Here is a 13,837-nt window from a genome sequence, read left to right on the forward strand (position 1 = left end):
CTCTGGGTTTCTTTCCATCTTCAGTACAATATTCAATTCAATTCAATTCAGTTTATTTGTATAGCCCAATTTCACAAATTACTAATTTGTCTCGGAGTGCTTTACAATCTGTACACATAGACATCCCTGCCCCAAAACCTCGCATCGGATCAGGAAAAACTCCCAAATAACCCATCAGGGGGGAAAAAGGGAAGAAACCTTCAGGAGAGCAACAGAGGAGGATCCCTCTCCAGGATGGACAGATGCAATAGATGTAATGTGTAAGGACAGATTTAGAGTTTAAATACATTCAATGAATGTGACAGAGTGTATGAATAGTTCATAGTAGGCATATTCCACGATGGAGACCTCCACGATCCATCAGGCAGATGGAGGTAGAGAGGAGGAGTGGAAGGAGTCTCAACAGTGGGCGGAGTCTCAACAGGACAGTGGCGTAGTTGGTGGCAGGAATTCCACGACCCAGACCTCGATGATCCATCAGGCAGATAGGATCTATGTCGTCTCATAGGGTCCGATGACCCCATGAGACGTGAAGTCACAAGGACTCCGGGGAGAAAGCAGAGTTAGTAACGTGTGATTGAGAGATGAAAATTCATCCCTAAGGAGAGAAAAGAGGAGATAGGTGCTCAGTGCATCCTAAAACGTCCCCCGGCAGCTATAAGCCTATAGCAGCATATCAAGGGGCTGGACCAGGTGAACCTGATTCAGCCCTAACTATAAGCTCTGTCAAAGAGGAAAGTCTTCAGTCTACTCTTAAACGAGGTGACTGTGTCTGCCTCCCGGACTGAAGGTGGAAGCTGGTTCCATAGAAGAGGAGCTTGATAACTCAAGGCTCTGGCTCCCATTCTACTTTTTAAGACTCTAGGAACTACAAGTAGTCCCGCATTTAGTGAGTGTAGCTCTCTAGTGGGGCAATATGGTACTACAAGCTCCTTAAGATATGATGGTGCATCACCAATCAAGGCTTTGTAGGTTAAGAGAAGAATTTTAAAAGCGATTCTTGATTTTACTGGGAGCCAGTGCAGAGCAGCTAGTGCAGGAGTGATGTGATCTCTTTTCTTAGTTTTAGTGAGAACACGAGCTGCAGCATTCTGGATCAACTGGAGGGACCTAAGAGATTTATTAGAGCAGCCTGATAAAAAGGAGTTGCAGTAATCCAGTCTCGAAGTCACGAACGCGTGAACCAATTTTTCTGCATCTTTTTGAGACAAGATGTGCCTGATTTTTGAAATATGCACTGTGTCTCTCCGTTACCCCTGACGTGATGAATATGTATGAGTATTTCATTAAAAAAGATTAAAATCGAGAGGAGAATTCTATGTGGATGAAGTCGGCGGGATCAGATGATGTCAAAGCATCTTAATTGCAATATGCCAGCCCTTGCATTTGCACACCCGATGCACATGCCCACATTGTGTGCGTGAGTGACGACACGCATACACAGACACACACTGAAACTCAGGACACACTCGGTTGCTGATAAAGACATCCATTTTGGCCCAAAGCAGTCAAGTCAGCAACTCCTGCCATGGCAGCCACCATCTGTTTGCCTCTGCCTTCTGAAGGTGCTTTACAGAGCTCAGAGACACCACGAGCCCCGCCGGTGAAATGTATATAGTCCCGTCGTCTTTAACGGCACTTCTTATTGCCTGCTTCATCATCAGGCTTCGATATCGGTGTCGTTCTTTCTCTAAATTCTCCCCGCCAGCACTTCTTCAAGGGAGCGAGGAAAATGCAAATGGAGTTGGTATTAGTAAATACTAGATTGAGGAGCCCGGCAAGCTGGTGCTCTCTTCAAAGCAATCCCATTATTTTGCAGGCTGGAGCCGTATGGCTAATTGGGCAAGAATCTACGAGTGGTGTCCATTGTGCTCGGCGGGTGGTGTGACTCAGCCGAGCCGTGTCAACAGTCCGACCCACAAACACGTCGGGCGCTCCAATCGGAGCGTAATCAACCTTCTTATTACCGACTCCCAGCAGTCAGCAACATCAAAGAGGCTCCCTGCTGTTGCTTTTCACCCTCATCTAAGACGATTGGCTTTAAGGAGCTAAACAGGTTTGCTTGAAAGATAATGTCCTGAAGTTTCTGCGAGTGTGTGTGCGTCCTGAGCGTGTGTGCACACACACAAACGAGTGTTCATACAGGTGTCTGCATGTACGAGCGTATTCATTGCCAAAAATGGTGAGTGATACCGCTCTTCAGATTTTCCAAATACCCGTCATAAGAACCATTACATCGGAATAATGGAGTGTAATCAATTGGTTTAGCTTGCACCCGTGAGAAATGGCATTGAGAGTGTGTGAAGTGCCTTGGAGGCTGCCGAGATGGTCTCACTGCTCTGCACTTCTCCCACTGAGGCGATCCAAGATTCATACGATAACGCCGCAGTTTAAACTATTAATGTGCACACAGGTGGTGGCAGGGCCATTCATGTGTGTGTGTGTGTGTGTGTGTGTCTTAAATTCACGACTGACAGAAATTCAGAGATTTAATAAGGCAATATGTATTTAAATGTGTGTGTGTTGCATTCTGTTAGACTAGCCAGAGGCAATCTGCCTTTTTTTAAGTGCATGTTTGTGCATGTAAAAAGATGAATCGCAGTAATTAGAAGTATCCTTATTATAATCATAAGAACTCATTGTTTATAAGGACCCACTTTTAATCTGGAAGCCCTTCAGTGTCTTTTCTCTTCCTCTTAGTCTCTTTATCTTCATCACTCTGGCTCCTCGTCCCTTTTCCTCCCCCTCTCTGTGTCTGCCTTGTTGTTTCCATATGATGAATAGCAGGTAAATGAAGGTTACTTTAAGTACCTTACTTTGAGAGGTTCTATCTCAAGTGCGGTGCAAATGAGCATCTTCTTCACCACATCTGTTCCTACTTGTTGTTCCTCTCCTCTTCTCTCCCTTTCTTTGCCCCTCTTCCTCGCCCACTCCCTGTATCACTACATAACTATAACGTCCATCTTTTGTCTCCCTCAGCTCGTTGCCAGGCGGTGCAGGCAGAGAATGTGACCGTCTTGGAGGGAGGTACAGCCCAGATCTCCTGCCGTCTGCAGAACTACGATGGATCAATCGTGGTTATCCAGAATCCCCGCCGACAGACCCTCTTCTTCAACGGCACGCGAGGTGTGTGCACATTTGTCCCCGCAGACAAACTTAATCTGTCCGTGTCTACGCATTTGCCCGCAGTTCCATTTTGAAGCCAACCTTTGAAACACATTAGCAATGACTCACGAACTCTTGCACTTTACATTTTTTTCTCATTGCAAATGTCCTCGCTTTGGCTTTGAAGCGATTCCACATTAAAAAGTCAGATAACCCCGGAGTTAATATATATGATGGTTTATTGCTCTGCCCCGAGAGTTCAAAGCTCTTTCCATAATCCACTTTTAACCCCCGTGATGAGATCGGAACTTATTACAGCTCCTAATTAGAGCATGGCCTTGGTAATCACTTTTTCTTTTTTTCCACTTTATGGCAAATTAGCATTGCAACCAATATTATAATAAAGGCACATCTCACTGTGGGCTGCAGCACTTGTTACACTTAACTAATCTAGGGGAACAGCTGGCCAGATGTTAGTGCTGTTGGAAACATTTGATCAAAAGAATATATGTATATGCAAATGCAATATAAAATCTTGCATCTGAAATTTGTGTGAGGCAACGGAATTAGATGAACATTTCTTCTAGTTAAGTAGTTATTTTACACCAAGGTAATTGATGTGATACACTTTGAAGCTTAAGGCTATGGTGTAAAATTGTGGTTTGTAACTGTTTAGCGTTCATTGAAAATGTATTAATAAGAATTTATTCGGATAGTTTTGGTTAAACGAGTCAAACCTGTCGAACCAGTGATAATTGGCAGTGCAACATTTGTTAATGAGCTCCCCGTCTCCCCAAGTGATATTCAAAGCAAAATAAAAGGGCACTGCATTGTCGATAAATAGGTACAATGCAATAGTCATAAAAACAGAGAACAATTAACGAACAAATCGGCTGCCAATTGTAAGTCAACTGAGGCTGGGAAAAGCACAGCTCTGCACACATATGCAGTTCACATATTTTATGCGAGCAATGATGTTCTTCCACACAGCAGTTTTTCCCAAATGATATGTCAAAACACTGTTGAATTGATCGAGCATAGTAATGAGCAGCGACAGCTCAATGGGTTGTACCAAATCCTCCCGATGGAGCACCTGCTCCCCTGTTATCAGAGAAGATGGGCACTTCGTAACAGTGCGTCTTTTAAACCTATACATCCCAAGATCTGCTCCTCTGGGTTCGCTGGGTGGTCAGCCCACTCCTCTCTGACACACTGCGCCGAAAAAGTTTGGATTAGTAACGATTCTGAAAGAGATTGTTCCGCTGTTATATATATTTATGTGTCAGGTGCTTGCTGAGTTGACTTCACTCAAGCTGCTTTAGTAGCTAAAGAAATACTCACTAAAAAATGCTTGAAGTTTCCACGTTATTAGTTTTAAATCTCAATCATGCTATGTTTGTGAACTGTGATTTAAGAACAGTTAATTGTATTTAATTGAGTTGAACTGACAACACCATCAGATGGCCAAAGGTTGAGTTCCAAATATTTCTCAGTTTATATTCGTCTCGTGGCTTTGAGCCTGTGATAGATACAGAACTACACTTGCGGTCTCACACTGCCTGGACACGGCTACATATTCATCATCTTTCCTGTATAGAAATGGCTAATAAATCCAAGTGCTAGGAGTATGTTGTAGCTAGACATCCTCAAGTGTAGTAGCATGGTTATACAAAGTGGTTAAAAGTGTCAAAAACGCCCTTCATACAATGTATATGGCAAAGATAAGACACTTCATTGTTGATATTGCTACTTTGAAAACACCGATGTATTATGGAGGCCATATGCAATAGATTATACCCTCAAATGAACAAACCCATCTTTGTCACATTTTTGTTTTCATTTGTTTAATAAAATACTGCAATCTATTACTACATATTCTTATTCTGCATGAATTCCAAATACAATCAATTAAATAATAATTCCATATTTTCTTTGGTATTGCTGCCCTAACAATGTGGACTATGCAATGATGATTTCTGGGTAATATAAGTATGTTGATGTTGTCCAATGTCAAGTCTCTATATTTGATCATGTGACGAGATGATACCTTATAAGCGTCTGGTGGCTAGTTCAGGCCGAAATCTGTCACGACAAGCCATCTTTTAACAAACATAAAAGGGCAGTAAGAAACGACGAGACAGAAAATAACTGGATAAGGTAGCAAAGCTCCCTCAATTAGGTTAATTTGGCTTTTTTATAAATGGTCACCAGCCCACAGTGCGTGCTTCATAACCTGTAACAAGCCCGTAATAACTACAAATATACTTGAACTGGTAATTTTAACCACAGGAAATATATTGCAAACTCAAACACATTCTTACGTATATTATCTAGCATATGCCGAGATGTTTATATACATGAAAGTTAATGCTTGGACACATTTTTCACATTTCAAATCACTTGTAATTACTTTGATTTAACACTCGAGACTTCCACACTTCCCTCGGGAACCGTGTCTGTCAAAGTAAGAGTCTCTGAAGACGTTCCGCGCAGTTCGCTGAGATCAAACTAAAATACCGGAGACTAAAGAGATGCCTTCCATTCTCACTGACACAACATTCAAATACGTTTGTTCTACACCTCGATCACAGAGTGGCCTTAATTGGAACGCTGAGGTTGTTGCTTTTGGAAAACTCACTTTCAACTTCTCCACCAATTCACTTCTTTTAAGTTCAATTAAATATTTAAACAGATCTCTCTTCCCAAGACTCGCCTAATCAGAGTGAGGATGAAGACAGGGAGTGAAAGTGAAAGTGAAAATGAGAGAATAGAGAACAGAGTCGGGGTGAATGAGATGACGGGTGGAGTGCTAAGAGAGACGCAGTAAACAGACAGGATGAGGAGAGGGAGCGCCATGCGATGGAGAAAGAGACAGCTGTGGGAAATGATCCAAAGGTTAGGCGAGGGATAAGGTATCGATGGCTTCCCGTAACTAATCTGGCTCCCGTAAGCACGGGAAGGTCTCATCGGGGACATTTTCTGGGACCGTAAATTACATCTCGCTCTGGCACGCTCTACCTCCACGTTTACTCCATCACTCGCTGTAGGGCTCTTCCATGGCTGCCTATTGCCCATCTGCCGCTCGGATATCAGGCCGACCGACTAAAGCCTCTCCGCGCCGAGCCATTCCACACTAACTGCACAGACAGAGGCGCTGCTGGATTAGGCCGCCCTGTTTTGAAAGTGAGCGGCCAGCCAGCGGTGGGTTTTATGTGATAGTGGGGACTGACAGCCATAATAGAGTGATGGAGCTAACCAAATGGATTCAGTGGTCCACATCTCTCTTCCTCCCCCTTTTACTACCAACTCTTCCCAGCATGCAAATGAGATAGGACAATTAAGGTGAACTTGGATTTGAACAGAAGATTGACATTTAGTCGCCATTTAGTGCAAAGAGGGGAACAAAAAAAGATGTACCTATCTGTGGGGAATCGCTCACGCTGCCATCCAGTGGAGGGGACATTTTTGGGGTGGGGTGGGGTGGAGAGACTGGTGTGGTGTACTTCCAGGAACAGTGGACTGAGTCGATCGCTTCGGGCCGCTCTCTCTCTCTCAGTCCCCTGTGGATTTCTGCCTCTCTCTATATAATTTGTTCCCCGCCTGACGCATTATGTAGCTATATGAGACAGTTTTCTCATTCTTTCTTCCGCTCTCTCTCTCTCTCTGTCTCACATGCCCAGGCAAGCAAAGCCAATATCTATACTGTAGTGTCTTTGTCGCGATGAATTTTGCCGCGAGGTGGCCGGTTGTTACATCGGGGACGTGTGTGCTGTTCCCAACGCGAGCCAAAGCCAACACAAAGGAGCGGAGAGCGCTCCAGAATGAAATAGAGATGGAGAGTGACGGAGAGAGGTTTCACAGTCAAGTCAATACAAAGTGAGAATGAGAATCTATAGACATCGAGCCACTGTCACCCAGGCTGTTGTTAGCGGTGTTTGTTATTATCAGCTTTTTTTTTCTTCTCACCATTGATTTGTACTCTGTGTTTTTGGATAACAAAAGGAAAGTTGTTGCATGTTCAACTCCTCTCCACGCTTTCTTTTCTTTCTTCTTTGTGCATTATGGCGTGCGTGAGAGTAGCTCATTGCTCTGAGGTCCAAGATTGTCTTTACTCCTTTCTTCCAATATGTGGTTATTTGGGATTCATTGTACACTGTGCACAATTGGAGGATTTAGCCAGTCTCTCACTGACTCAAAGGGGCAGCGCTAATGAATGTAACAGCTTTCCTGTAATTATCTTTGGTTGTGCAATAAGTTTTATTTGCATAGCAGTTTTTAAAAGAGTTACCAAGTGCTTCACAGCAAGTAAAACAATAAGAAGATCAACAAACAAAAATGCCAGACACCAATTAGAAATGGGCTAACAGAGGAATAAAGCAAGCAGTAACAAAGTGAATGAATGAATATGCTTTAAGTCAGTGAACAATTAGCAACAATCTCCCTCAAAGCTGGAAATGTGAGAACCATGACATCTTATGTTGTATCGATGTGCAGCCTGGAGCTGCTCCATCGAGACTAACTTTGCAAACTCTTCCTGAACTTTTTATATCAAACTGAACTTTAGATTTAGCAGCACTATCAATTCAAGAGCAGAAAGCTATCTTGGGTGCTGTCAGAGGCACTATTTCACCCATGTTTTGCAGTTTTTCATCTGCAGCGCTGTTCAAGGGAGTGACATCACAAATTAGAGGGTGGCGAGAAAAAAAAGAACAGATTGTTTGCTAATACAGAGCAAACTATATTGAGGCACGTTGATGTCATACCTCTCAAATTAAAGCAGCCCTTGTTTCTCGTGTGCAAGATGTATTCGCCAATTACTGCCTGTGTAAAGGTTAAAGCACAGTATTTTCAACGTACAATATTTTTCATACATTTATACATATCCTGGATATATATATTAATAATGAACACAAAACATGGTGTTATTGATGCAAAGGGCCAGCAACTGGGCCCAGCCTATGACATTCAAGTACAGAGAAACAGCGCGGGCATCCATCCATGCCACTATGGACTCGTGCTCAAATAACCTTATCGGCAAGAGGAATGGAAGCAATTGCCGCAACTGCTAATTTCTTTGGCCCGTAAGTGGCAACGTCGGCCGAATTACAATATTAACCGATATTACTTCCCTGCAGGTGGTGTAGGTTTGCCTTAGTCCGGCTCCAGGCCCCTGAAATGCCGTTTGTTCCAGCCGTTCAGAATGGTCCAGTGTTTATGGTCATTGAACGTTGTTGCTTGACTCTTTCTTTCTCCAATTATAGTTGTAAACAAGACTCAAGCCAATTAGAAGGGTGCAGGTAATATGTCAAAAACAATGTTGAAGCTGGAAACCTGATGAAATAAAAGGTGAAGTAGAAGACTGGAAGGTTATTGGTACCACTCAGAGGCGAGCGACCCGCTCTCTGAGCTATAGGTTATTAAAGGTGCAGCGTGTAGGATTTAATGACATTTAGTGGTGACGTTGCAGATTGCAATCAACTGAAACTTTAAATACCAGCCTTCCAGAAACAGAAAATGCTAAAGTGTAACAGATGATAAATTGATCTGATTATCTAGCTCGGTGTCAGGAAACGGCCCCCCTTTGTCGAGAATCTGCAGCATGCTAAATGGGATTGTGAGTGAGGTATAAAGCCGCTCCCTGAGGTGCTTCACATCTGAAAAACAAATTCAAAATAAAGCTCGCGAAAGCCTGCCAGGAAAATGTGTTAATATGTGACATTTACTTTGTCAGTCTCAGCTCGTGCATGTGTCTGGTTTATTTCAGGCAATAAAAGCACCATGACAAAAACAATTCGGAATGCTCTCTGTGTGTCCCTGAAGCATTGGAAAACAAATGAATCAATTACGCTGACCCTGAGTAAAAACAATGTGGTGTTTCTGTTTTTCCCCGCTATTCTTTATATATACATACAAACAGCATGTAGCTTTTATTTTAATTTGATCTCACTTCACAGACCGATTGTGATGATGCGCAACGGCGGATGCACTAACCTTCCCTCTCCTTGCCTCTCTTCCTGCCCCCCCCCCCCCCCCTCCAGCCCTGAAGGACGACCGTTTCCAGATGCTGCTCTTCACGCCGCGGCTGGTGCGCATCGAGTTGACCAACGTCAGCGTGTCGGACGAGGGCGGCTACTTCTGCCAGCTCTACACGGACTCCACGCACCACCAGGTGGCGACGCTCTCCGTCTTGGTGCCCCCGGAGACGCCCACGGTGGAGGTGAAGCAGGAGGCCGTGGAGGGCGGAGAGGTGGAGCTCACCTGCGTGTCGCCGCGCAGCAAGCCGGCTGCCACCCTGCGCTGGGTTCGCAACGGCCGTGAGCTCCCAGGTACCCAGACGGGGCTGACGACGGACTAATGGATGGTTAGACGATTATGAGAGACGGATGAGGAAACTAATGGGGCTATATGGGGCAGGTGAAGTGAAATGGGTGGATACATTCTCACAAATTGAGTGCTGAAGAAAAGAAGGATGATTGGAGGGGTGATTGATGGACACATAGAGGGAATGGCAGATGGATGGGTTGATGGGAGTAGGTTAAGATGGATGGATGAGTAAATGAAGGTTTTGGCTGCGGGGGCTGGTGAAATCGTTCCTCTCCTCTTGTTTCCATAATTTTTGATCAAGTGTTCTTTGCAATATAGGAGACGATCTAGTTTCAAATGATCAAACACACTTTTTGAGATGTAAATTATGTTCACGTTTCCTCCGATCGTACAAGGAAGAGTTATAAATTCGCAGAGCAAGTATTTATTCATGTGTGTTGATCTATGCGTTGAGAAGGCAGACATCAACATCAAGTATTAGAAAGATTTCAGTGCTTTTCTGTCTTCAATGCATCCACTAGTCTACTCTCTGTCAAAAGAGACATGTCTCCCCCTCTCTATCGCTCTATATATATATATATATATATATATATCCCTCCCTATGCTCTATTTTCAAATATGTTTTACTTTCACATATGACTCCATTATATGAAATGTGTTTCTTTCTTTCATATGCAGACACTTTAATTAGCCATCATCTGACTCTCCACACTTCTTTGCTTCTGATAAACCTGTGAGCCATCCATCCGTCGTGTACCTTGATCTATCCTTCTCTCTAACTCTCTGTCTCCACTGACTTCTGTCAGTTAAAGGGGCACTTCACTCAATAATACATCTGAGACCCATCTTTCACTTGGCTTCAGTCTGTTTAACCCCCGAGAAAAGGACGTTTTTGCAGCCCGCTGGTAAATCACCATTTGTGTATCATATGTTTTGATTTTAATTCCTCAAAAACCCCTTTACAGTTGATTGATCACAAACCAGAACAAACATGGAGACTAATTCATGCAAAGCATTTCTGACTCAGGCTTATGGCTATTCTTGTTTTTGTACTATTCAATTCATCTCAGATATATTAAAAAATACAGACAATTTTATGTAAAAGTACAAATCCCTGCCAAATATGTTGCATTATTCATTCATTCATCACACGGACCAGATGAAATAATGTGAGATAATCTGGTGTCAACAGTTTTTGGGACATTGTTTTGCCATCATCTCCTTTACTTTCTCTTTTTGTCTGACACTCAACGTCTCTTTCATCCAGGCTCTTCTCTTTTCATCTGGCAGAACACGCCTGTCAGTGTCATTCTTCCTCTGCCCTCTGTGTCCTTCCCTTCTGCTCCTTCCCTTTCTTCTCATCTCATCTCGTCTTTCCCCATGAATTTTACTGGTGAAAAAAGACTTGAGGCTCCTCAGCTTGGTTATCGGCTTCAATGGTCAAAGAGACACAGGGGCCACACTTTCTTCCTTCTCGCCTCATCGTTCCTCTCCTCTCGCCCTGTTTCCTCCTTCCTCTTTCTCTTCTTCTCCCCTCTTTTCTTCCCCTGTTTCCTCTCTCCTACTCTCTTCTTATTTCCTCTTCCCCCCCCCCCTTACTTATCCTTCTGTTTCCTCTCCTCTGCTTTGCTCTCGTCTGCCGCTCTCCTCTCTTCCCACGTCTTCCCGTTTCCTCATGTCATCCCATTTCCCGTCCCTCTACACCCCTCCACTCTTTCTTGGCCCTGAGTAAAATGAACTGTGACACTAAAGGTTAGAGGCAGATCCCCACAGATATGGGAAAGCACTCTTTAATTAAGACACTATCTCCCCTCCACTGCCCTATTCCTGCTCATCTGCACCCACCGGCATCCTCTCTCTCACTTCCATTGGGCCCGCTCTCATTTACTCGCCGGCAATAATTGAGAACTCAGCGCGATATAAGTCATATTGTCGTGTTTTGCCTCGACAAGCGCAGACTCCCAATACGTGACCATGTCACCCAGCTGTTCATCCTCCCTCTTTCTGTCTCCCCTCCGCCTTTATTCTCGCATCTTTCCCCCACACTGCATCTGGCGTGACACTCTTATCGTCCTCTTTCATGTCTGGACTTGTCTCGCCGCTGCTCGCCCCCCCCATCCCCTATCAATCATGCCCGTTTTGATGCCCTATCTCTCTCTCTCTCCCTCTCTCTGTCTATGTGTCCCTTTTCTTTGACTTTCTTTTCTCACCCTGGTCCTTTTGACGCCCCCCTCTCGCTGCGTCTGGCTCAGTTTAAATCTTAATTCGGTTATGCATACCATCTCTTTTATCCCTCGCTCTCCCCCATCTCGCTCTCTCTTTCTTTCACTCAAGCTCACACACAAATTATTCCCTTGATTTGCCTTCTGCAAACAAACGGTTCCGCTGCTCATAATTGCCATGAAATATAGATGGAAATTGCTTTCTCTTTTACTTTCTCATTCTGTCCTCCACCACTCATCCTCCTCTCCACGAGTACCTGGTGGGACTGAAAAGAGCTCATTCCTCAGCCACTAACTTCTTCTTCCTTTCAGTCTGCTGACTTCTTCCATCCACATATGTGCTCTCCTCTAAATGTCTCTTCTTCCGCCTCCCCGTCGTGTGATGTCCCAGCAGGGGAAAGGGAAGAAGAATGTTGGCGGCCACCCCACCTGCCTTCTTTCCCTCCATCATCTCATCCTGACTCTCTCTCTCTCTCTCTCTCTCTCTCCAGGTGTGGTATCTCAGCAGGACAACGCAAAGACGTTCAGCGTGTCCAGCACCATCCGGATCTCGGTGGAAAGGAAAGACAACGGGGCGGCGCTGAGCTGCGAGGCGTTCCACCCGGCACTCGGCGGGCAGAAGAGGATTCGACACTACCGCCTGGATGTGAATTGTAAGTCTCTCCTCTTCAGGCGAAGTGTGTGTGTGTGTGTGTGTGTGTGGGCACTTTACATCAAAGCGTGTTCTACCCATCTTGGAAACAACTGAAGTAACATAATGTTCATTGCCAAATATGTTGTTGGCTTTTTACTTAAGCGGCCTCATTTTTCAAACGGTGGCTATGTAATATTAGATAGAAGCTCATTTATACACTGTTCTGGATTTTAACAGGGATATTGAAATATGCCCCGTTTGAGACCTGCTCTCATTTACACCTAGTACCTAGTAAACCTGTCCAGCAGAGAGCTGGCAGGATCAGGCCTGCGGCCGGGCTCGAGTCCCCGGCTTGTATTTGAAGCAGCCAACCAACAAGAGCTTAGAAAACCTGGGTCACATGACGAGGTCAGGTGCAATGATCCCAGTACTGTGCGATGCATTGATGTATTTTTGCACAAATTTTGAATGCTCAAATGCTGTGAGATCTCCATTCGAGGCAGACAAGAGCAAACAGTGAAAAAATACTGAGAGATTTAAATGTATAATTGGCTTAAGTCTAATATTCACTCAATACGTTGAGATAGAACCATGTTCTTATTTTAAGCTGAATTCACAATATGTTCTCAAATCTGTAGACGGTTAAGAGGGATTAATGTCTGACATCTCTCATCTATATCCTTGGAAAAAGTCTGATGGAATTCATCATTGAATATATTAATATAAAATGTTAATCCATTGTGTTTGCTTTTATCCCATCAAACATGTTGAGTTTAATTATATTACTTTAGTTGAGACCCGTCTGTCTCTTTTTTTTAATGCGAGGGCAAAATATTTCTTACAATTCAGTAATGATTCATTTTCAATGATGATATTCATTGTTTTACGTAGTCTGAAAATATTTTTGGGAAGTTCAGAAAAAATAAATTAACAATTAAATCAATTGTGAGGCACCAGATTTACATTTTCAATTGACCTATCAAAACTATTTCTCTGAAATGAAAGTTGAAAGTTTGCACAATAATTCTCCACCAACGTTACTCTGATGCTATTAGACTAGTCAACAGTTAACATTTTTATTTTAGTTTTTCCTTTTGACCCTTCTTGGCCAGATGCATGGTTAATTTTTCTTTATTTTTAGGTTTTATTATTATTATGCATTCTTACTTTTGAAGGTTGTATTTCTGTAAAAATACCTAAATATAAAGTAGACAAGTCAACAGACAGTCAATTAATCCATTTGTTCTCTCCTCAGGTTTCCTGCCAGTAAATTGTGATTCTTATCTCATATGACATCAACAATGTTGGATAGTCAAGCATCCCACAGGCACATATAAATATTTACCCATGGTAATATTATTTATATGTCGCGAGTTCTTCTGCATGTCTTCGAGGACAATTAATTTGCCACATGTAGCGTTCACTAATGTTTATTGAAACATCACAATGATTAATAATCAACAATGTTGTCAGTCCGTGAGCCGGTGGTTCCTCCGGCCAGAGGACTGCTAATAATGACCAACTGTCAGCCTGGATTTGGCTTTCCATCGCT

The 13,837-nt window shown here is 43.5% G+C and overlaps 1 protein-coding gene across 5 annotated transcripts in view; it reads left to right on the top strand.

Annotated features, from left to right (window-relative positions):
* Positions 1-13,837, top strand: part of cadm4 (cell adhesion molecule 4) — a 157,071-nt gene that overhangs the window by 120,781 nt on the left and 22,453 nt on the right. For all 5 annotated transcript variants that reach the window (XM_056443986.1, XM_056443985.1, XM_056443987.1 and 2 more), the window contains exons 2-4: positions 2,980-3,126; positions 9,144-9,431; positions 12,143-12,304. In XM_056443986.1, the coding sequence (XP_056299961.1) occupies positions 2,980-3,126; positions 9,144-9,431; positions 12,143-12,304 (597 nt within the window). The remainder of the gene's footprint in view (positions 1-2,979; positions 3,127-9,143; positions 9,432-12,142; positions 12,305-13,837) is intronic.

Source organism: Pseudoliparis swirei, chromosome 22 (genome assembly GCF_029220125.1).
Source record: "Pseudoliparis swirei isolate HS2019 ecotype Mariana Trench chromosome 22, NWPU_hadal_v1, whole genome shotgun sequence".
Lineage (NCBI taxonomy): Eukaryota > Metazoa > Chordata > Actinopteri > Perciformes > Liparidae > Pseudoliparis > Pseudoliparis swirei.